Source organism: Hypanus sabinus, assembly GCF_030144855.1.
Source record: "Hypanus sabinus isolate sHypSab1 chromosome Y unlocalized genomic scaffold, sHypSab1.hap1 SUPER_Y_unloc_2, whole genome shotgun sequence".
NCBI classification, from domain to species: Eukaryota; Metazoa; Chordata; class Chondrichthyes; order Myliobatiformes; family Dasyatidae; genus Hypanus; species Hypanus sabinus.
The window spans coordinates 541,526-565,444 of record NW_026779021.1 but is presented as its reverse complement, the minus strand read 5'-3'; the positions used below and the strand labels follow the sequence as shown (position 1 = coordinate 565,444).

The 23,919-nt window shown below is 39.1% G+C and overlaps 1 protein-coding gene across 8 annotated transcripts in view; it reads left to right on the top strand.

Moving 5' to 3' along the window:
• Positions 1–23,919, top strand: part of LOC132386023 (histone-lysine N-methyltransferase 2A-like) — a 316,855-nt gene that overhangs the window by 213,469 nt on the left and 79,467 nt on the right. For all 8 annotated transcript variants that reach the window (XM_059958301.1, XM_059958298.1, XM_059958300.1 and 5 more), the window contains exons 18-25: positions 8,057–8,130; positions 9,230–9,426; positions 11,341–11,447; positions 14,713–14,850; positions 15,473–15,631; positions 17,958–18,075; positions 18,474–18,552; positions 21,187–21,347. In XM_059958301.1, the coding sequence (XP_059814284.1) occupies positions 8,057–8,130; positions 9,230–9,426; positions 11,341–11,447; positions 14,713–14,850; positions 15,473–15,631; positions 17,958–18,075; positions 18,474–18,552; positions 21,187–21,347 (1,033 nt within the window). The remainder of the gene's footprint in view (positions 1–8,056; positions 8,131–9,229; positions 9,427–11,340; positions 11,448–14,712; positions 14,851–15,472; positions 15,632–17,957; positions 18,076–18,473; positions 18,553–21,186; positions 21,348–23,919) is intronic.

Here is a 23,919-nt window from a genome sequence, read left to right as displayed (position 1 = left end):
TATTTTCCTGGTATGAACATATAAAATCATTGCCACACACCAGTGAGAGGACAAGGTAGGGGCCAGAGATCCTCTTACCAGGGCCGCGGCGGTCGCAGTCCAGAGACAGCGACTGTCCAAGCGAGGAGTGCAACAGGGCGTGCACCCACGCCCTTTGTAGGTAGGTAGGATTTATCAACAGACAAAAGTTTGACTGGAGGGATGACTTTATGACTTTCAGTAGATCGCAGCGAGGTAGCTGCTCTGCTACTTATGAAACCCTGAGCCCAAATTAGGTTGTCTGCGAATATTTTAGCACTGGGTTCCCTGCGAACATTCAGTGTGGTAAACAGGTTTAGAGGTGACGCCCATCTGTCTGCGCTCCAGGCCAGCAGCAACAGCATGTCTCGCTGGCCGCGCAAGGTGGCTGGTTACCCGAGGCTAACCAGTGATCCCTGGCATGAGGGTATCACTGCATTTAGGCGACTGACGACTTAGAGTGCATTCACTTTCAACAGTGGGCATGACAGGGAATGAGGAAAGGTGCAGCTGACTCATATCATTTCTTATTGACATAATGTCATTTCCTCACGGCCCAGTGGTTGGGGACCACTGATCTTACCAACCATTGAGGTAAGACTCACCGGTCTATAATTTCCTGCGCTATCTCTACTCACTTTTTTGAATAAAGGAACAGCATCCGCAACCCTCCAATCCTCCAGAACCTCTCCCGTCCCCATTGATGATGCAAAGATCATCGCCAGAGACTCAGCAATCTCATCCGGTCCCGGTGACTTGTCAAACTTGATGCTTTCCAAAAGCTCCAGCACATCCTCTTCCTTAATATTTATATGTTCAAGGTTTTCAAGCTGTGTCATCCCTACAATCATCAAGGTCTTTTTCCTTAGTGAATACTGAAGCAAAGTATTCATTAAGTATCTCTGTTATCTCCTTCAGTTTTGTACAGACTTTTTCACTGTCACATTTAATTGGTCTTATTCTCTCACGTCTTATCCTTCTGCTGTTAGCATACTTGTAGAATGCTTTGGGATTATCCTTAATCTTGCTTGCCAAGGACATTCTCTTTGCCCCTTCTGGCTCTCCTAATTTCATTCTTAAGCTCCTTCCTCTTAGCCTCATGATCTTCTCGATCTCTATCATTACCTAGTTTTTTGAACCTTTCATAACATTTTTTCTTGACGAGATTTTCAACAGCCTTTGTACAGCAGGGTTCCTGTACCCTACCATTCTTTCCCTGTCTCATTGGAACATAACTATGCAGAACTCAACACAAATATCCCCTGAACATTTGCCACATTTCTGTTGTACATTTCCCTGAGAACATCTGTTCTCAATTTATGCTTCCAAGTTCCTACCTGATAGCTTCATATTTCCCCTTACTCTGTATTAAATGTTTTCCTAACTTGTTTGTTGCTATTGCCTTCCAGTGCTATGGTAAAGGGGATGGAATTGTTATCACTATCTCCAAAATGCTCTCCCACTGTGAGGCTTGACACCTGACCAGATTCATTTTCCAATACCAGATCAAGTACAATCTCTCCTCTTGTAGGCTTATCTACATATTGTGTCAGGAAACCTTCCTGAACACACCTAACAAACTCAACCCCCATCTAAACCCCCTTGCTCTAGGAAGATGCCCATCAATATTTGGAAAATTAAAAACTCCCACACGACAACCCTGTTATTATTACATCTTTCAGAATCTGTCTCCCTATGTGCTCCTCGATGTCGCTGTTCCCATTGGGCGGCCTATAAAAATCACCATGTGGAGTTATTGACCCCTTCCTATTCCTTACTTCCACCCGCAGAAACTCTGTAGAACATCCCTCCATGACTTACTTCCTTTCTGCAACTGTGGCACTATCTTTGATCAACGCCGCCACCTCTTTTTTCTCCCTTTCTGTGCTTTCTTTAACATCTAAAACCTGGCACTTGAAGTAACCATTCTTGTCTTTGAACCATCCAAGTGTCTGTAAAGGCCACACCATCATTGAAACATATAAAACCTATAGCACAATACAGGCCCTTCAGCCCACAAAATTGTGCCGAACATGTCCTTAGCTTAGAACTACCCAGGCTTACCCATAGTGCTCCATTTTTTCTAAGTTCCATGTACCTGTCCAGGAGTCTCTTAACAGATCCTATCGTATCTGCCTCCATTACCGTCGTTGGCAGCCCATTCCACACATTCACCATTCTCTGCATAAAAAACTTACCCCTGACCTCTGCTCTGTACCTACTTCCATGCACCTTAAAACTGTGTCCTCTCGTGCTAGCTATTTTGGCTCTGGGAAAAAGCCTCTGACTATCCACACAATCAATGCTTCTCATCATCTTATACACCTCTATCAGGTCACCTCTCATCCTCCTTCGCTCCGAGGAGAAAAGGCCAAGTTCACTCAACCTATTCTCATAAGGCATGCTCCCCAATCCAGGCAACATCCTTGTAAATCTCCTCTGCACCCTTTCTATGGCTTCCACATCCTTCCTGTAGTGAGGCGACCAGAACTGAGCACAGTACTCCAAGTGGGGTCTGACTAGGGTCCTATATAGGGGCAACATTACCTCTCGGCTCCTAAACTCAATTCCATGATTGATGAAAGCTAGTGCATTGTACACCTTCTTAATCACAGAGTTAGACTGCATAACAGCTTTGAGTGTCCTATGGACTCAGACCTCAAGATTCCTCTGATCCTCCACACTGCCAAGAGTCTTACCATTAATTCTGCCTTCATATTTGACCTACCAAAATGAACCATTGCACACTTATCTTGGTTGAACTCCATCTGCCACTTCTCAGCCGAGTTTTACATCCTATCAAAGTCCCGCTGTAACCTCTGACAGCCCTCCACACTATCCACAACACTCCCAGCCTTTGTGTCATCAGCAAACTTACTAACCCATCCCTCCACTTCCTCATCTAGGTCATTCATAAAAATTACAAAGAGTAAGGGTCCTGGAACAGATCCCTGAGCACTCCACTGGTGACCGACCTCCATGCAGAATATGACCCGTCTACAACCACTCTTTGCCTTCTGTGGGCAAGCCAGTTCAGGATTACCCTTGGATCCCGTGCCTCCTTACTTTCTCAATAACCCTTGCATGGGGTACCTTACCAATTGCCTTGCTGAAATCCATATACACTACATCTACTGCTGTTCCTTCATCAGCATGTTTAGTCACATCCTCAAAAAATTCAGTCAGGCTCATAAGGCATGACTTGCCTTTGACAAAGCCATCCTGACTACCCCTAATCGTATTATACCTCTGCAGTTGTTCATAAATCCTGCCTCTCAGGATCTTTTCCATCAACTTACCAACCACTGAAGTAAGACTCTGTGGTCTATAATTTCCTGGGCTATCTTTACTCCCTTTCTTGAATAGTAGTCTTCTCCCTCACTTCCCACTGTAGCCTGGTGACTTATCCAACTTGATTTTTTCCAAAAGCTCCAGCACATCTTTAATATCTACATTCTCAAGCTTTTCAGTCCACTGCAAGTCATCCCTACAATCACCAAGATCCTTTTCCAAAGGGAATACTAAAGCAAAGTAATCATTAAGTAACCTCTGCTATCACCTCCAGTTCCATACGTACTTTTCCACTTCTGCACTTGATTGGTCCTATTCTCTCACGCTTCATCCTCTTGCTCTACACATATTTATTGAATGACTTGGGTTTTTCTTAATTCTACCTGCCAAGACCTTCTCTTGGCCCCTTCTGGCTCTTCTAATTACATCCTTAAGCTCCTTCCTGCCAGCCTTATAATCTCCTAGATTTCTATCTTAGTTTTTTTAAACTTACATAAGCTTTTCTTCTTGACTAGATTTTCAACAGCCTTTGTATGCCATGGTTCCTGTACCCTACCATCCTTTCCCTGTCTCATTAGAAGTATCAATGCAGAATTCCACTCAAGTATCCCCTGAACAAGTGCCACATTTCTTCTGCACATTTCCCTGAGAACATCTGTTTCCAATTTATGCTTCTAAGTTCCTGCCTGATAACCTCATATCTCCCCTTATTCCAGTTAAACATTTCCCTAACTTGTTTGACCTTTTCCTCTCCAATGCCATGATAAAGGATATAGAATTGTGATCGCTATCTCTAAAATGATCTCCCACTGAGAGATGTGACACCTGACCAGGTTCATTTCCCAATACCAGATCAAGTAGAGCCTCTCCTCTTGTAGGCTTATCTACATACTGTGTCAAGAAACCTTCCTGAACACATCTAACAAACTCCACCCCATGTAATCCCCTTACTCTAGGGAGATGACAATCGATATTTGGGAAATTAAGATCTCCCACCTCAACAACCCTGTTATTATTACACCTTTCCAGTATCTGTCTCCCTGTTTGCTCCACAGTGTCCCTTTTACTATAAAAAAACACTCAGTAGAGTTATTGACCCCTTCTTATTCCTAACTTCAGCCCATCTTAGCTCCAAGTGCTGATCCACACTCTCAGCTCATCTGCTTTGAAATATGTTGTCAGTGGCCCCTCAGAAATCGTTCCCCTTCTCATCACACCTTCATCCATGCCCTCCCCACTCCACCTCTTTCTCAATAATCAAGTTTTTCTATTAGGTTTCCAACTCTACCACAGGTTTTAAACAATTTACTGTCAACATTTTCTTTCCTTGCATCCCCTGGAAGTAACAATGACACATCTGACTTTCACTTGCGCTCAAGTAATTTGTTTCATATTTAGCTACCTGGTAGTGTCTTGTTCGTGCATTTTTACTTTTTGAATTCCAAAGAGTTTGTCCTTACCCTTCCTCTTATAGATGCCGATTATTAGCAAGAACCTGCAAAGATTGGTTCAGAAGTTTAGATGAGTGCAACTCAATGACCTGCCACCATTCTGGACAAATTAGTATGAGTGAATTTGATTGATATCCCATGAAGAGCATTGAACATTAATTCTTTTTACTAAAGATCAACAATGGATTTAGTTTGCATTATCTGATAAAGGGTTTGCTGTTATTCACACTCCCTTCCAAGTTATATATCATCTTGTCTTGGAAGTACAATGCTGTTACACTTCCATGGGATTCAGGTTAGGTTTGTCCCACTAAGGAGCTGAAAACAGTGATATGGGAATACAGATCAATAATTCCTTAGTACTGTATTGAGTACTGTACTTAGTACTGAATCTTAAAGTGAGCTTTAGGCACATTGAATTTCACAAATCAACATATTGAGTACAATAGTTGTAATGCTATATTCAAATTGTCTGAGATATTGATGAGGCTTAATCTGGAGTATTGAGTATAGTTCTAGTAAAAAGTTTATTTATTATAAAAGTATTATCCATATTGCAACTCTTGACATTTATCTTCTCCAGATACCAGTGAAACAAAGAAAGAACATGAAAGTCCAGAAACATCGACCCTCCCTTGCTCAAAAAGAGCAGCAAACTGACCGTCAATCCCCAATTCCCCACGTCCTTGTCTAGCAAAACAGAAAAGGAATGGGTGGAAAACACAAAAACATACATCTGAATAAGTCCAGAGTCTGTAAACACAAAAGCACAATCTATAAACATGGTAACATCTTCCAAAATCTTCAAAAGAGTGGGACACCATATGAGTGGTGGCGGCTGGTGGCGTAATGGCATCAGTGCTTGTCTCTGGGGAGAAAGGACCAGAGTTTGAATCTAGCCGGCTCCCTTGCATGTTTTCCATGGGTGCTGGGTTGAGCATCGAGCTAACAACTCGACCTCATAAACAAAATGGAGAATGCTATTGAAGTGCCACATGATGAGCAATCACCAAAAAGATCAGTACAAAAAGGTTGTCATGACGGCACCCCAATGACTCCACAAGGAGTTAAGGGCATTCTTCTTCTTTGTCTTCATTCCTGCCCACCTGTCATAGTGAGCCATATAGTGATTTGCTGTTCACAGACTCCTCTGACTGCAATTGAAAGGCAGGCAGTTAGTGCTGATCTCTCACTGGCCTTTAACATTCAGTTTTCTTCAGCACTTTAATTGATGATTAATGGATGGTTTAATTGATGAACGGAGTCGAACATCAGTTTGTTTTCCTTGTCTTTAAGTTTCTTCACATCATAGTTGGCCAAGTACACGCTTGCCTCCTGAAATCTTCTCGGGGACAGCAAAGTGATGAATCACTCAATCTCCTAAATGTAAATGACAGGCTCTAACAGTCCTAAGATGAATTTAAGATGAAAAACAGATGTAAAGAAGATATTTTCATAAAGTGCTGGGAAGATGTCAGCTGGGACTATCTTGACCTAAAGGAAAGTTATCAATAAGATTGAAAGAGTATGGAGAAAATTTACAAGAATGTTATCAAGAATTGAGAACTTGAGTTAGAGAATAAGGTTGAATAGGTTTTACGACTTTATTCCCTAAAGCCTATGAGAAGGAGGGGAGATTTGATGAGGTTCACAAAATTATAAAAGGTATAGATAGGGTGAATGCAAGCAGCAAGAAAGGTAATACAGATAATCCTGGGAATTACTAGACCAGTGAAAATATCATTATTGACGGGTAAACTTGGAGAGGATCGTTAGAAGCACAGTTTATATGTAATTGGAGAAGCATTGACAATCAATTAGGGATTGTTAGCATGGTTTTGTAACAGATAGGCTGTGTCTCATGAGTCTGATTGACTTCAGGGAAGTGACAAAACAAATTGATGAAAGTAGAGTGGAATTTAATAAGATGTTTAACAAGGGTCCCTGTGTTGGGTTCATTCAGAAAGTCATGAGGCATGGAATCCAGGGAGACTGGGCTGTGTGAAATCATAACTGGCTTGCCTTCAAAAAGTAGAGTGTGGTATTAGTTGGAGTATATTCTGTTTGGAGTTCGGTGATCAGTCGTGTTCTCCAGTTATCTGTTCTGGGACCCCGCTCTTTGTGATTTTTATAATTGATTTGGATGAAGAGCTGGAGGGATGGATTAATAAGTTTGCAAGTAACAAAATAGTCATTGCAGTTGTGGATACTGTAGAAGAAAAGTGTGGAGTGAAACACTTAGGAACATTGAACTTGAAGTCAAAATACATGGTTAATGACAGATTCTTAGTGTAGAGGAACAAAGGATATTGGGGTCGATGTCCATATATTGCTCAGGTAGCTGTAGAAGTTGATAGGGTTGTTAATGAGTCAGATTGTGTGTTGACTTTCATTAGTCAGGAACTGCACGGTATTAATACTGTACTATACTCTATAAAATTTTATTTAGATTGCATTCGGATTTTTGTATTTAGTTCAGGTCACCTCATTATAGAACTGTGGCAGCTTCAGAGAGAATGCAGAGACCTAGCAGAATGCTACCTGGATCAGAAAATATGGTTAATAATTTGAGCTAGGATCATCTTATCCTATTATATAAGATGACTAGGATCATCTCTTTGGAAGATTGAGAATGAGGAAGTGACTTGATAGAGGTGTATACCTTGATAAGATGGATGGGCAGCCAGTGCCTATTTCTCAGTGGATGTGGCTACAAACTGTAGAATAAATTTGGAAGTAAATAATTTGACACAAAAGCAATGTTATCAAAGAAAGCAGGAAAAATATTGTCCTGAATTTTTCTTTCTCAGATACAGATGTGTTTATTTTCAGAATTTTATACAACTTTTATTAAATTGATTGTTCGAAGTTTGAAACTACATGCTCACTTTGTCAGTTTTTGTTAAATTATCTGACTTTAAACTACAAGTTTTGTCTGGATGATCAAACCAAAGTGTAAGGATAGAAGCGTTTTACAATTGACACCAGTCTCCTCAATCCCAGTGACTGTTTCTATTTATTTCTGACTACAAAATGCTTGAAAAGAAGTGACTTAAAAACTAATTATGTGGATTTTTTTCATAAGCATTAACCTAACTGGCTAAGTATTTTGCAGCATTTTTGTTTGTTTTTGCTCAGCTTCAGTGAAGAAACTCTTTGCTGGTCTGTTAAAAACCTATCAGTTAGGGTCAGGTGTGATAATTGAAAAGATAATTTCACAAATCTGATGTTGTATATTTAATTGATTACTTGGACAGCTGTTGATCTAAAATTACCTATGTTCACTTCTTATGCAGCAAATGGAACGATTCTTCCCTTGGTTTAATGTGAAGGAGTCCAAGTTCTGGGAACCTAATAAGATCACCCTAAAGTGAGTACTATTGGCTTTTACGTATAAAAAGAAAGTAGTTTGTTTCTGGTTTTATATGAGTTGAGGACTGGACCTGTGAAACTGTACTGTTATTGTACTGTCATTATGGTGCTATTCACAATTTGGGCCAGCAGAAATGTATATGGGAATTTAAATTTTGATAATTTTGAGCTTCCATTACCGCCCCCCTGTTTTTGCCAACCCCTGCTTGGAGATGCAAACAGAAGTGCTTTAACTTGATAGCTATATGGATCTGAATCAAAACAATAGTTCAAGATATGGTGGATGGAATGGGAAGAAATATACACGGGCACAAATAAATTACGTTGCATTGTCTATTTCTGTTGTATTGTTGGGAACTAATTTATATTTAACAATCTGTTGAATTTCAGAGGAATACAAAAACAGCAGCAAAATCAGTGGCAGTACAACTAGCTCTTTTGTTTAGCAAGCAGTAATGAGTGCGATTACAGGGTGAATGTTCTCTCCCTAGTGCCAGAGACAAGGGTGTGTAAGGGTAGATATAATGAATTTTGAAAGAGAAAGGTGAATAGCCAGAAATTATTGTACATATTGATGTTAACAATCTGGGCAGAAAGAGGATTGAACACTTCCAACAGGAACTTAGGGAGTTAGGCTGTAAGTTGCAAAGAAGGATATACAGGATTGAAATCTTGAGATTTATCCTGGTGCCACCTGCTAGCAAGACAAAAATGGGAAGATAATGCAGTTTAATGAAGGGTTGAAAGACTGGTATAGGAGGGAGGACTTTGGAACAGTACATAGAGAGGTTAAGGAGAAGATAAGGATTAGAGTGAGTATGTCAGATTGAAAGAACAGGTAGAGCCAAGTTAATGAACACTGTGGGGACTATTGGTCTGAAGTGTAATTATTAAGAATATAAGGGAAATAGGAAAGAACAATTAAAGAATTGGGAACATTAAAAAGTTATTAGCAAGTGAGATTTAGGACAATCCCAAAGCATTTTATATATACATTAAAAGTAAGAGGGTGGGCCTTTGACTTAGCCAAATTAATTAGTTTCTGAATTTAGTACATTTTTTAAAATTATTATTTGTCAAAATCTAATGTATTTCAGTAATGGAATGCTTCCCAATGCTGTGTTACCGCCATCATCTGATCACAATTATGCCCAGTGGCAAGAGCGGGATGACAGCACACATACTGAACAACCAGCACTTACTAAGAAGATTATACCTGCACCACAACCAAAAGGACCAGCAGATCCAGACTTAACAGTGCCTGTGCCTCCACCACTGCTTGCAATAACAGCTGGTATGACCAGAATATTAAAACCATTTTTGTCCTCAAGTGAATTTAAATATATCGGCTCTGTTGAGAATTAGACAAACTTTGATTGTTTTATTTGAAATGTTAGCTTCTGAGAGTCACCTGACTGAAATATATAAAATGTCAGTCTGTTTCCCAGGATAGAAATGACAAATACAAAGGAGAGAGATGAAAAGTTTGAAGAATCTTTACAAGATGTTTTTTACACGTAGAGTACCTAACTACAATAAAAAACACTTTATAGTGCTTGCGGCTACAGCCAGGAAACGTGCATCCTACAAAACCGGAAATCTGAATTTCCTCCCTCACACGTGGTTAAACGAGTTAACATCTTGTAGTAAATCTGAAAAGATCTTTTGCCGTGTGAGGAGGAAACCAGCAACATATAAAAAAAATGGGGTTCCTTTTTGGCCTTATTACCATCATTACACCTCCTGGGCTATTGAATTAGTATGGATACCTGTCTTCCCATGCTCCTACTACCTGCTTAGTGTAGTAATATATACTTTATTAATACACATTAGGACATCATGCCTTGGTGGATCGAATTTTATTTTTGCTATTTTTCAATTGTGAACGAGGAAGAAATTTTTACCATACCAGGGTTGTGGGAGAGGGGGTTGGGATGCAGTATTTTTTTTGTTTTTTTTTTGTTTTTTTTTCTTATGTGTATCTGTTTATAAAATTGTTTTTTTTTTGCTTCCATAAAAATATCTTTTAAAAAATGTGGTAGGTACCTGGAACACATTTCCAGAGGAAGTGGTAAAAGGAGATATGATAGCAATATTTAAGAGACTCTTAGGAAATATAAGGATATGGACCATATACTGGCAGCTGGGTTAGTTAGATTGTCATAATGATAGGTGCAGACCTGGTGGGCTGCATGGCCTGATCTTTGATTGTACTATGAAATGAATCCAGGCAAATGGCCAGGGGCTTAGAGAAAATTCAGCAGGGTTGAATATTTCCATGAATTGGCACATTGGTATTGTAATTCCCATGTGTGTGGAAAAATTCATAGAAATAGCATCCACAATAGTTGTCTTAGTTTTCTTCAGAGTATTTAGAAATAAAAAAAATTCTATAGTATTCTTTCTCCATCCATGTCCAATTTATAAAGTTGCCTTATAGAACAAGTAAGGTTAAAACATTTTATTGTCTGTCAGCCATATGCCAGATGAGAGCAATTTCTTTGACAAAGCCACATCAGAAACAACTGGACTAGATCCATAGATGTCTATCATCCCTGCAGTTTGTAGACAGAATTGTTTTCCCTTAAGGTCCTGCCTAGGCAGCTTATGAATCCCCAACTAATGAACAGGCTGTATATTTGACCAGTCAATGGAAGATCAACAAAGTGGAGTTGCTCCGTTCTGTTGGGTGGGAAAAGAGTATTTCTACACATTTTCTCTCGCTTCAGTCACAACAATGAGCAGAGTTGGGAGTTCTGAGCAAATTCATGGCTTGGAGAGTTGGTGAAGCTAGCTGGGAGCTGCTCTTTCTACCCACTCATTTACTTTCCCAGCATACTTCTTTGATCCTGTCTTGTATCTTGTTTTTGTTCATTACAAATTGGAGAACTGTTCAGTTTAGAATAGTTATCAGGAGTAGTACCCAGAAGCCTGTATTCAATTAACTGGACTTAACAAGATTCCTACAGAGTTGCTTATGTTAAAATACAAGTTTCCTACTTAAACTAACATATTTCTAGGTATTTCCATGCAAATATGAATTCTGAATAATTGTTTTCAAAGTACAGCTAAATTTTCATCAGTTAATTTAAAACTGACTAGTTCTTTATGGAAGTTTTGGTATGTTTAAGAAGGAGCATTTGTGATTGATAATTACAGTACTTTTTAAGTGAAATAGGGAATAACTTGAGTTTGTTGTCTTGGTAAGATTCAGAAAGAAATCAAGAGGAGAGCTCAGATATTGATGCACCTCCAGATGTTGAAGACAACAGACAGTGTGCACTTTGCCTAAAGTATGGAGATGACAACAAAAATGTGAGTATCTGCTGCTAATTTAAAATCGCTAAATGTCATTTTTTGTACATTAAATATATTCTGCCAAATAAAGGGTGAATATTCCTTTGATCGAATTATAGTGGTTTACTTGCAACTTGTTCTGTAAATTTAGAGTTTGTTTTGGATTTAAAGTGTTACCTTTAAATGCCTGGACCCCAAAATAATTGATGTGCAGTTGAAAATCAGAAATTAATTTCATAAACTTAATCAAATGTTGTTTCATTTGTCACAGATGCTTACTTCAAAGAACCAGTTGACAGCTCTAAGATGTAGCTTTTATTGCCATGTTGACTTTGGAAAACAAGTCTTTGGCTGGTGAGCTATAGTTAAGTGTACAGAGAGGGCCCACAAAGATAAAGACTTTTCTGTAAAATATTGTTGAGTGGAAATGTGTAATACAGTAATCATGCCCGATTGAGTGCAACTGCATTGGTACTTTGAAGTTAACACCTTCCTAGAAGAGATTCATTGCCAAGTTGAACCTCTGTTATTAAATTCTACTTTCTTTAACATTGATGAACTGCATGCACCACAGGATACAGTATCAACAATGTCACTCTACTGTAGTCTATATCGGCATGAAATATGCCTCTTTTTCTCTTTGTCCTAATTTGACTTACATTGTCACCTGGTTTTAAACTGTATTTTCTTATTTAATATAACTGTAGAACTGCAACAATATAAGGAAACTATGACCTTGTGACCTTGCCCGAATTGGAGCCACATTAACCATAGAACATTACAGCACAGAAGCAGGCCTTTTGGCCCTTCTTGGCTGTGCTGAACCATTTTTCTGCCTAGTCCCGCTGACCTGCACCTGGACCATATCCCTCCAAACCCCTCTCAGCCATATACCTGTCCAAGTTTTTCTTAAATGTCAAAAGTGAGCCCACATTCACCACTTCATCTGGCAGCTCATTCCACACTCCCACCACTCTCGTGTGAAAAAGCCAATTTACTACCTCACCATGTATACCTAATGACTATCTTCCTAACTAACCTCCAATGTGGGACCTTGTCAAAGGCCTTACTGAAGTTCATATAGACAACATCCACTGCCTTCCCTTCATCCACTTCCCTTGTAACCTCTTCAAAAAACTAATAGATTGGTTAACCATAACCTACCATGCACATGTTGACTCTCCCGAATAAGTCCCTGTCTATCTATAGACAACGGAACAACATGAGCTATCCTCCAATCCTCTAGCACCTCACCTGTAGATACAGACATTTTAAATACATCTGCCAGGGCCCCTGCAATTTCAACACTAATCTCCTTCAAGGTCTAAGAGAATATCCTGTCAGGTCCTGGGGGATTTATCTGCTCTGATTTGCCTCAAGATAGCAAGCATCTCCTCCTCTTCAATCTTTATAGGTTCCATGACATCACTTCCTGTTTGCCTTATTTCCCTTGACTCCATGCCGGTTTCCTTAGTAAATACAGATGCAAAAAACCCATTTAAGATCTCCCCCATTTCTTTTGGTTCCATACATAGCCGACCACTCTGATCTTCAAGAGGACCAATTTTATCCCTTACTATCCTTTTGCTCTTAATATACCTGTAGAAGCTCTTTGGATTATCCTTCCCTTTGACTGCCAAAGCTACATCATGTCTTCTTTCTTCCTGATTTCTTTCTTAAGTCTTTTTTGCACTTTTTATAGTCCTCGAGTACTTATTTGCTCCCTGTTTCTTATATGTCATACATCTCTCTCCTCTTCTTTAGAGTTCCAATATCCCTAGAGAACCAGGGTTTCTTATCCTTATTCAGTTTGCCTTTAATCCTGACAGAAACATACAAACTCTGCACTCTCAAAATTTCTCCTTTGAAGGCCTCCCACTTACCAACAACATCCTTGCCAGAGAACAACCTGTCCCAATTCACGCTTTTTAGATCCTTTCTCATTTCTTCAAATTTGGCCGTTTTCTAGTTTAGAACTTCAACCTAAGGACCAGATCTATCTTTATCCATGATCAAGTTGAAACTAATGGTTTTATGATCACTGGAACCAAAGTGTTCCCCTACACACACTTCCGTCACCTGTCCTAACTCATTTCCTAATGGGAAATCTAATATTGCATCCTCTGTAGTCTGTATATTGATTTAGAAAACTTTTGAACACATTTTACAAACTCTAACCCCTGTAGACCTTTAACAGTATGGAAGCCCTGATCAATACGTGGAAAATTAAAATCCCCTACTATCACAACCTTATGTTTCCTGCAGTTGTCTGTTAACTCTCTGCAGATTTGCTCCTCCAATTATCGCTGTCTATTGGGTGATCTATAATACAACCCCATTAATGTGGTCATACCTTTCTTGTTTCTCAGCTCCACCCATCTGGCCTCAGTAGACAAGCCCTCTAATCTGTCCTGCCGAAGCACTGCAGTAATATTTTTCCTGACTAGCAAAGCCACCCCCCCACCCTTCATCCTTCTGCCTCTATCAGATCTGAAACATCGGAACCCTGGAACATTGAGCTGCGAGTCCGGACCCTCCTGTAGCCAAGTTTCACTAATGGCTATAATGTCATAATTCCATGTGTCAATCCAGACCCTCAGCTCGTCTGCCTTTCCCACAATACTCCTCACATTGAAATAGACACACCTCAGAAGGTTATTACCACCACACACAACCCTACTATTTGTGACTTTGCATGAAACTTTAACATCATTTATTTTCACCCTGGCTCCACTATCTACTCTGTCACTCTGGTTCCCATCCCCCAGCAAATCTTGTTTTAAACCCCCCCCCCAATAGCACTAACAAACCTCCCTGCAAGGGTATTGGTCCCTTTGTAGTTCAGGTGTAACCCACCTCCCTTGTACAGGTCCCACCTGCTCCAGAAAAGGTCCCAAAGATCCTGAAATCTGAAATCCTGCCCCCTACACCAGTTCCTCAGCCACATGTTCATTCTCCAGAACATCAAATGTGAACAAATCTGATAGAGGCATAAGTGGTCCATCAAAATCAGTACTTTCCTTAAAGCTATTGACAAATTAAAAGGTAAACTGTTCGAAGGATTTTGGTTCTTGCTGAATTTGGAAAGTTGATAAGCTGGAAGAACTGACGATTTTTGGTCTCTTTTACAGATGCACTAAAGATGACAGAGGAAAATGCACTTCATTTGAATTATCTCAAAAGATACTGTCAACTTACTCAATATGTAACCATTGGGACAGAGATTCCAATGGTGTTGTAAACCTATCTTGAATCCAAATACTGATATAACTGAATCTTTTAGGATGCTGGACGTCTTCTGTATATCGGCCAGAATGAATGGACACACATAAACTGTGCCTTGTGGTCAGCAGAAGTTTTTGAGGATGATGATGGCTCATTGAAGAATGTCCATATGGCTGTTATCAGAGGCAAACAACTGGTGAGCTCCAACAGTTAGAAAGGAATTTCCTAACCTAGTATAAAGGTGAAGAATTTCCATGTTCTTCTACTGATCTATAGAGAGAAATACTGTGATGATTAAACGGCATGTTACTAACTGAATAAGATTCATTTCATTGTTAATGATATTATTTATATTTTCACCAGATATTATTCCATTAATTGTGTGTTTAAAATGTTTATTACAGTAATTTTCTATGTCTGTATTTTTCACATTCTGCTGGGATTGATCTTTTGACTAGACATATCATGATGGAAATATGAAAGGAGTTAGTAAATAGCCGAAGTTTCAAAACGAATGAACTATGAAACACAGATCTGAGAACAGAAAATACTGGAACTACTCATCAATTACTGTCTGGAACCTTATTCATCTTGGAAACTAATCGTTTTTTAACATGGAACAATGCAGATATGTTGAACATTCTGGAACAAAAAAGACATTAGTAGATAGTATTGAAAACTTGAGTGGGAACAAATTCTAAGCAATAGCAATTGTATTGATGGTAATTTGATAACATTGTTATAAAGTCAAGCAATATTACGAATGGCTGTCCAAAGCAATTCCATTTATTAGACAATGGAAATTCATCCTTTTTCAGCGCTGTGAATGTTGCCAAAAAGCTGGAGCTACAGTTGGTTGCTGCCTTTCATCTTGCCAGAGCAACTATCATTTCATGTGTGCTCGAGCAAAAGACTGTGTCTTCCTGGATGACAAGAAAGTATACTGTCAGCTGCATAAAGATCTGGTCAAGGGAGAGGTAGGTTCAAGGTATATGAGCAAATTACCTCAATAATTCATGCTAAATTCATTGAAGCATATGCTGGTATTATAAGCCCTAATGCAGTGGTCCCCAACCACTGGAACGTGAACCAGAACCAGGCCACAAAGCATGTGCAACTGGGCCGTGAGGAAACGAAATTTGGGGATATAAAACAATTTGAGTCAGCTGCACCTTTCATCACACCCTGTCACGCACACTGTTGAACTTGAACGCACACGAGTTCATCAGTTGCCTAAACACAGTGATATCCTCGTGCCAAGGATCACTGGTTGGTCTCGGGTAACCGGCCGTCTCGCGCAGCTGGCGAGAAGTGCCTTTGGTACTGGCCTGGAGTGCGGACAGATGGACACCATATCTTAAACCTTTTTAGCAAACCGAATGCTCGTGGGGAACCCGGTGCTAAAATATTCGCAGACGGTCTAATTCGGGTTCAGGGTTTTGTAAGTAGCAGAGCAGCTACCTTGCTCTGATCTACTGAAAGTCATCCCTCCAGCCAAACTTATGTTGGCTGATAGATCCTGCCTACCTACAAAGGGGGCAGGCGTGTGCCCTATTGCACTCTTCACTCGGTCGGTCTCTCTTCGGACTGCGACCGCCACGGCCCTGGCATGGGGACCTCTATGTACCTTGTCTTCTCACTGGTTTGTTGTAATGATTTTACCTATTCATGTGAGGAAAATATGTGCTGTGTGTTTAATGTTAAATTCATTAGATAAACCCTTTTAGAATCGAAATTGAGTGTATTAGCCACTTGTAAGTGACTTAAAATTGACTTATCACCTATATTCTGGTCATGATTAACACCCTCCCTCCACCACTGTCAGCTGGTCCGCAAGAATATTGTCAATATTAAACTGATCCATGATGCAAAAAAGGTTGGTGACCCCTGCCCTGATGAATAATATAATTATTATAGAGGAGAAACTGGTTGACATTAAATTTGGACTGTATTCTCCCAACTGAGTTTATCAATTTCTTCAACTTTGCCACCTACTTCCGCCCTTACTTTAAATTCACTCAGTCCGTTTCAGACATCTCCCTCCCCTTTCTTGATCTCTTTGTCCATCTGGAGACAAACTGTCAACTAACATTTTTTTTAAAACTACTGATTTCTGTGGCTATCTTGACAGTATCTCTTCCCATCCTGTCTTTTGTAAAAATGCTATTCCCTTTTCTCAGTTTTTTCATCTCTACCACATTTGTTCCCAGGATGCAGCTTTCCTTTCCAGAACATTGGAGATCAAAGAACGTAGTTTCTTTTCCTGCACCACTGATTCTATCCTTAAGCCATGTTTCTTCCATTTCCAGAACATCTGACTCACTCTATCTTTATGCCTTCTTACCATTCCCATTCTGCTATGTTGGTCCATAGCACCATGTTGTGTCACAATAAGGAGCAAGAATAAGCACGTAATATATTCAGTCTATATTATGGCTTTTGAGACTTAACAATATAAGAGATTATTTCTAAATGGTGTGAAAACTTGAAAGTTCAGAAGTAGCTCATGAATTATTGCTACTTAAAACAATCTAATATAGAAGCTGGCATCCCATTAATTTCTCTACATTTATCCTCATTATTTTCTACTTGACCTTATCCATTTTGTTTCTAATCTTATGTTGAATCTAAATTACTTAAATACAGTTTTCTAGCATTATGGATATTTTATCATTTAAAGTGAGGTTTGAAAAAAATTTAATTATTTAATAAGCATCTGAAATTTAGTTGTATCTCCTCCAACTATCTTCAAGAAATCCCAATCACTACTTCCCACTTGGTAAAAACTCTTGGAGGAAGTCTTTTTTGCAGTTCTTGGCCTTAGTATTAATGACTCCCACTCTATGTTCTTTAGAGTGTGCTACGTTCTTTAAAAGAACTATTCATTTTGTTCCATTCTCCCTATTGCACAACAAAATTTTTTTTGAAATTTAGTTTATTCAGTTTGTAACAGAGAATTAAAACAAATATGACAGTGACTGGCAGATTTACCAATCTTGTTCTGCAGCAGCTGCTGAAAGTTCTTTGAATAGTTTTATGATTGAGACTGATTTGATTTCATTCAAATAATTGTTCTTTGATAACATCAGCTTAAGTTGTCTTGGCTGTGTTCTGAGAAATGAATCTGGTTTTACAAGGTTTTTTGTTGGAAGAGAACACCATGTAGTAATTTTAGAGCCAATTTTAATTTTCCTTTTTTGTGAGGTGAAGGCATACAAATACTGTATTTAAATCTCAATTACTTTCTGTATGCAGGAAAATTTTCTCATTTATTTCTGATATACTATGTAATTTTTCTTACAGACTGTGGCTGAGGATGGATTTGAAGTCTTAAGGAGGATTTTTGTTGACTTTGAAGATATTACTTTAAGAAGGAAATTTCTGACAGGCATGGAGCCGGAGAGTATCCACATGATGATTGGTTAGTAAACATGATGATTGGTTAGTAAAATGTTAAAACAATGCATTTATAGATTGAGAGATTCTGACATGTGAAAAATAAGAGCCAAATGCAAAATATTTATCAAAATATTGACTAAATAGATGACAGCATATACATAAATACATACAAAGGTAGGCCAGTCAGCTGGTTGATCGAGTTCTGTTTATTGCAAATGTGGCTGATCTGTTATCTGATTTTGAAATAGACATCTTGGTCTGATATCTCTTAAATGTATTACTGTTAACCAAAGGTTATATCTGACATTTAAAACAAATTACTGAGTAAATATGTTTCCTCTTTTCAAAATAACTGGTTTGAACTGTTTACTCATGGAGATGTTTTCCATACTGTTAATTTTGTTCCATCCCTTAATCTAGGTTCTATGACAATAGATTCTTTGGGAATACTGAATGATCTTTCTGACTGTGAAGCAAAACTGTTCCCAATTGGCTATCAGTAAGTTTTCCTTATATTCCTATTGTATAAATTGATACAGAATGTTTTCTGCATAGTGCTGTTTATTATTGTTGACATTCCTGTTCCAGATTTAAGGAACATTACAGGTAGTCCCCGAGTTATAAACTTCTGAGTTACGAATATCCAACTTACAGATAACTCATACTTACAAACCAAGGAAGGAGAATGCCGTCTGCCATTTTAAGTCAGATTGTGACGCTGTCCGTCATTTTAAGTCGGATTACGACGCCATCCACCATTTTAAGTTGTTGCCGTTGACACTGTGTTGAGTTTTTAACTCTGTATTTGGTTTAAATTTTTCTTAGTAAGATTCACCTTGACCCCGCCCCCCCCCGTCCTGTTTTGGTTGGTTGGTGAGATCAGCACTGGGCTCAAGACGGAGGTTTCCAAGTTCGATCCAGTGACTCTTGTTCCATCCGTACCGGGTTGATGTCGAGCTCACAACACGACCTCATAAAAAAACTACCACCTTCAGTTTAAATTCCCACGTGAATATTGTGGAGGATCAAAGACCCAAACCCAGCACAGCCCCCACTTGTCCCATTTAGCCTGTCTCAGTGTGGTGGTCCTTGGGACCCAGCGGACTTCGGGAGCTGGTGCAGCTCGGGACCTGCCGCCTGCTGTGTTTCTGTTCCATTGACGGGAAGCGATCGCAATTGAAAATAAAATGGAAATAAAGCGTTTGGAAAGAGGTGAAACGCCATTGGTCATTGAAAAAGCGTTAGGCTATAGTTGGTCAACAGTCGGAACAATTTTAAAGGATAAAGTGAGAATAATGGAGCATGTGAAAGGCCCTGCCTCAATGAAAGCTACAATTATTACTAAGCAACACAGTAGTTTAATTGTTGGAATACATACGTTTCTTAAGTGTTTTATATGCATAGAAAGGTAAAATATACACTATATACTAAGACAAACGTTTCACTAACTGACACTAAATAATACCGGACATACTTGTTCTGACTTACATACAAATCCGACTTAAAGACAGACTCAGGAGCGGAACTCATACATAACCCGGGGACTGCCTGTACTTATTGCAGTAAGTGCCAGATGCTCACAACTAGCTATTCTGGCACTTGAAAATGAAGTTGTTAATATTTCACATAGAGGTTTTGCGTTATTTTCCATTGTTCCTTAGATTATTGTTATCTAAACATAGAAACTTAGAAATCTACAGTATATTACAGGCCCTCAGCCCACAATGTCGTGCCAACCATGAAACCTGCATTAGAAGCTGCCTAGAATTTCCCTTCTGCATAGCTCTCTATTCTTCTAAGTTCCATGTACCTATGTAATAGTTTGTTTAAAGATCCTATTGTATCCACCTCCGCCACCTTCGCCAGCAATGCAATCCATTCATCCACCACTCAATGTGAAAAACATACCTGTAATATCCCTCTTGTACCTACTTCTAAGCACCTATAAACTAGGCCCCTTCATGTTAGCCATTTCAGCCCTGGAAAAAGCCTATAGCTAGCCACATGATCAATACCTCTCATCATTATATACCTTTATTAAGTCACACCTTATCCTCGTTTGCTGCAAGGAGAAATTTTCTCAATCTGTTCTCATAAAGCATTCTCTAATCAAGGCAATTTCCTTGTAAATCTCCTCTGCCCTCTACAGTATCCATATCCTTGTAATGAGCTGACCAGAACCGAACACAGTAATTCCAAGTGGGGTCTAATTTGTGTCTTATATAAGGGTTACATTTAAGTTGTAACAATGACAAAGATACAATTAAGCTGAGAGTAATGACCTAATGGTTTTCTGGCTAATTTGACAAATAAGTTCAGGCTTCCAGCTGAAAGCAAGGGAAGTGTTTACTTGAATTGAGATTAGTTTTTCAGAGTTTGAAATTAAAATTATTACCAGATGTCCCCCACTTTATGAATGTTTGCTTTACTCCACTTGGCTTTTACAAAAGACCTACGTTAGTAACCTGTTTTTTGCATTACAAAGAGGATTTACGCTTTTACAAAAATTTTTCCCTTATAAATTAATGATTCTTCGCTTTACGCCATTTCATCTTAAGAAAGGTTTCATAGGAACGCTCTACCTTTGTAAAGAAGAGGACACCTATATTGTTAATTTCTTTAAACTGTGAATTTAAATTTACAAATACATTGCAGTCCATAATAGGTATAGATTCCCATCTGAAGAATGTGGGCTGATTTGGAGATGGGGCACCAATCCCTAATTGCCTGACCTATAATCTCTGTCGATGAAACTGACGTACTGCTGGGCATACATTGTTGTAAAATCATCCTATTGCTCACTCCTGCATTTATTTTGATTATTTAGTTGCACCTTGCAAAATAGCTGGCATAACAATTTAAATTAAACAACATGTCAGATTGAGTAGAGTAGTGCAGGACTCAGCCTGACTCATGAATTGGTTCAAGTTTCTTCCTCTAGTTTTAGCCTTAGCAGGGTTCTTTTTGTAGGGCTGTGAGAATGCACCTCAGCTGCTCAACCAAAAAGAAAGTTCAAATATGGTAGGAAGAAATTAAATTAATGGTTTTATCTGATGGCTTTTTAAATCTGATCTGAGTTACTTCCATGTTTTATCTTCCTGATAATTTTAATTAGTGTTGCATACATTTTCAGGTGCTCAAGGGTATACTGGAGCACAACTGATGCTAGGAAGCGATGTGTGTACACATGTAAGATTCTGGAACACAGACCTCCCCCTGTGGAAGCAGAAGAAAACAGCACTCTGGAGCACAATGAGAACAGAACCGTGGCACATAGTCCAAGCAGCCCCATCGGTATGTAGATTATGCAAATTAAGAAAGTTGCCTACATTAGAAAAATGCTATAAGGCCACCCAACAGGTGAAAAGAAAATACTCAATACTCAAGTGCATTAGTATGGTAGAGAGAGTCAACTGAAGAGGCTGTGCAGTATGAGTTGAAGCTGTTCACTAGCTTCTTGTCTATGATGCCAGTATTCACTGTTCCTCTTCCAGATCTGCTCCAAGCTAATGTGTATCCAGTGGGACAATTTCTATCCCTCATGCTTTCTTTACCTAGAAACTTTATTCAACTTCTTAGCAAAGGATGATCACGAGTACTCTTTGTAATTAAAGGGTATGGAAACAAAAATCAATGTTTTAAGCAAGATATAGCTTATTTTGATTGTGGCCTTGTAAATTAAATGCATCAAGTTACATTGTACAATAAATCAAGACTTTTGAAAATTAGTTTGTGTCAAATAGTAGGCAACTTTTATTGCATACACTTTGTTTTTGTCTGCAATCTGAAGCCTCCCTCAGACCCTCTGTTTTGTAGTAAGTGCTTGCAGTAGGTCCAGTGTACTTTCTTGCAAAGTGTAGAGAGACCATTCTGTCAATCCACTGTGATTCTGTCACTCATCTGCATCATAGTTAACTATTAAGCATAATGTCTTTGAAATGTAGTTGGAAACTGGTGCAAGTAGGGAAAACCAAAATGAGCACAGGGAGAATATTCAAGCTGTGAACATTAAATGTCTATATTTTGTCTTCTGCATTAGTGTCAATAGAAAAGAGCAAATTCTAGATATCCAAATATCCATTTTCCAAAACAAAAACTAAAGCTCATGGAGAAAATTTTGTATTTCCTTTAAGTAACATATTAAGAAATAGATCACTTTTCAAATAGAAACTTTGTTACATTTTTTGATATATAGCCTGATGTATAATTAAACAGGCAACAAGCATGTATTAATACTCAATGACAGATTGAGTTGAAAGAGCTGAAGTGATTAACTGAATCAGAAATGAATGTAGAAGGAATCAAACTGGGTGAAGGACAACTAAACCAAAGGACGAGGGTGTGGCAGTTGTTTAACCTTCAAGTTATCAATTCAAACACCAGGACAAGAGTGAGAATAGCATCAGGATGCAAGATGGTCATCTGCAAGGGCACTCTTTTCCAAGCAGAAGTCTTGCAATGGCATGGAGATTCAAAGTGTGCTGTCCATGCTCTTCTAATGCTCTTACTAACAGGAAAGTTTGAAGATCAGAAATTCAGTGGTTGCTAATGGAAACTGAGTACAGCAGATAAGAGATACATCAAACTAACATCCCTTCTAAATTGGAAGAACTCGAGAACTGGTATCAAAAACCACTGGAATCGGTTCCGGTGATGTCATCGTCGAGAATGACAGCTTAAGTCACTTAGCTGCTCCGGAAGAATGTGTATTAAGCCCAGTTAACCCAGAAAATATAGTACTTTTTGAAAAATATTTGAACTGAAAAGAGGAGCAAGAATGGGGAAAAAGAATGGAAATAAAAAAGCAACACTGTGGAGCCTGTGGCCAAGATGAGTGCAGTGAGCTGATCTCCTACCCGACCGCGTGCTAGCAAGGTGGACGCTGGGCCTCGCTCAGGCAAAGCGGCAAATATGATTAAAATTCTGAAAGAGGTAATGGAGTTCCGGAGAGAAATAAAGCAGCAACTACATGATATTAAGTCAGACTTTGCCAACATCAATCAAAAAATAGCGGTGGCAGAGACTCGAATTGAGAAGGTGGAAGATCGCATTTAAAACGTTGAATGGATACTGAGTAAGACAATAAGAATATTAAATCACCAAGAAGGTAAACTGCTTGACCTGGAGGGAAGATCACGGTGGAAAACTTTCAGAATCTACAACGTTCCTGAAGGAGCAGAAGGCTCATCTATGACGGAGTTTGTCAGAAAGTTGCTGTGGGCTGCGCTGGAGTTTCCCTCGACTATGGAGCTGAAAATTGAGAGGACGCATCGCACGTTAGTCCCGAAGTCTACCCAAGAGAAACTACATTCAATAATAATTAAATTCCTTCGGTACAGCACCAACGCGGAGATTCTACAAAGGGCTTGGGGTAAGAAGAGAGTTTTTTATGACGATAAATTAATATATTTCGACCCTAACCCTAACCCCTCCGCGGTCCTGTAGAAACGCAAAGAATACTCTGAAGTAAAGCAAGTACTAAAGCAAAAAAAGATTAGATTTTAAACTCCATACCCTGCTAAACTTCGACTGTTTTATGACAACGGGACACGGTTGTACCAGACAGTGGAAGAGGTGACTACAGACATGAAGGCCAGAGGGTTGCTGGTCAGCGTGATCAAACCGAAGGAAACCCTGGCAGAGGAATTTCCTGATCTGCTTGGGAAATAGTGTGAGAATCGAGAAGGTAGGAGACGGGAGGAGGCTGTGAGAAATATATCAGGAAGAGACCGGGAGTTTCCAAAAGACAGTCCTCACCCCCTTCAGAAGAGCCATGAAGTTTGACTAACTGTAAAAATATTGAGAAGCTAAACAGAAGCAAAAGTAGATGGTAATATGCCTATCTCAAGAAATGCTTGTTATGATG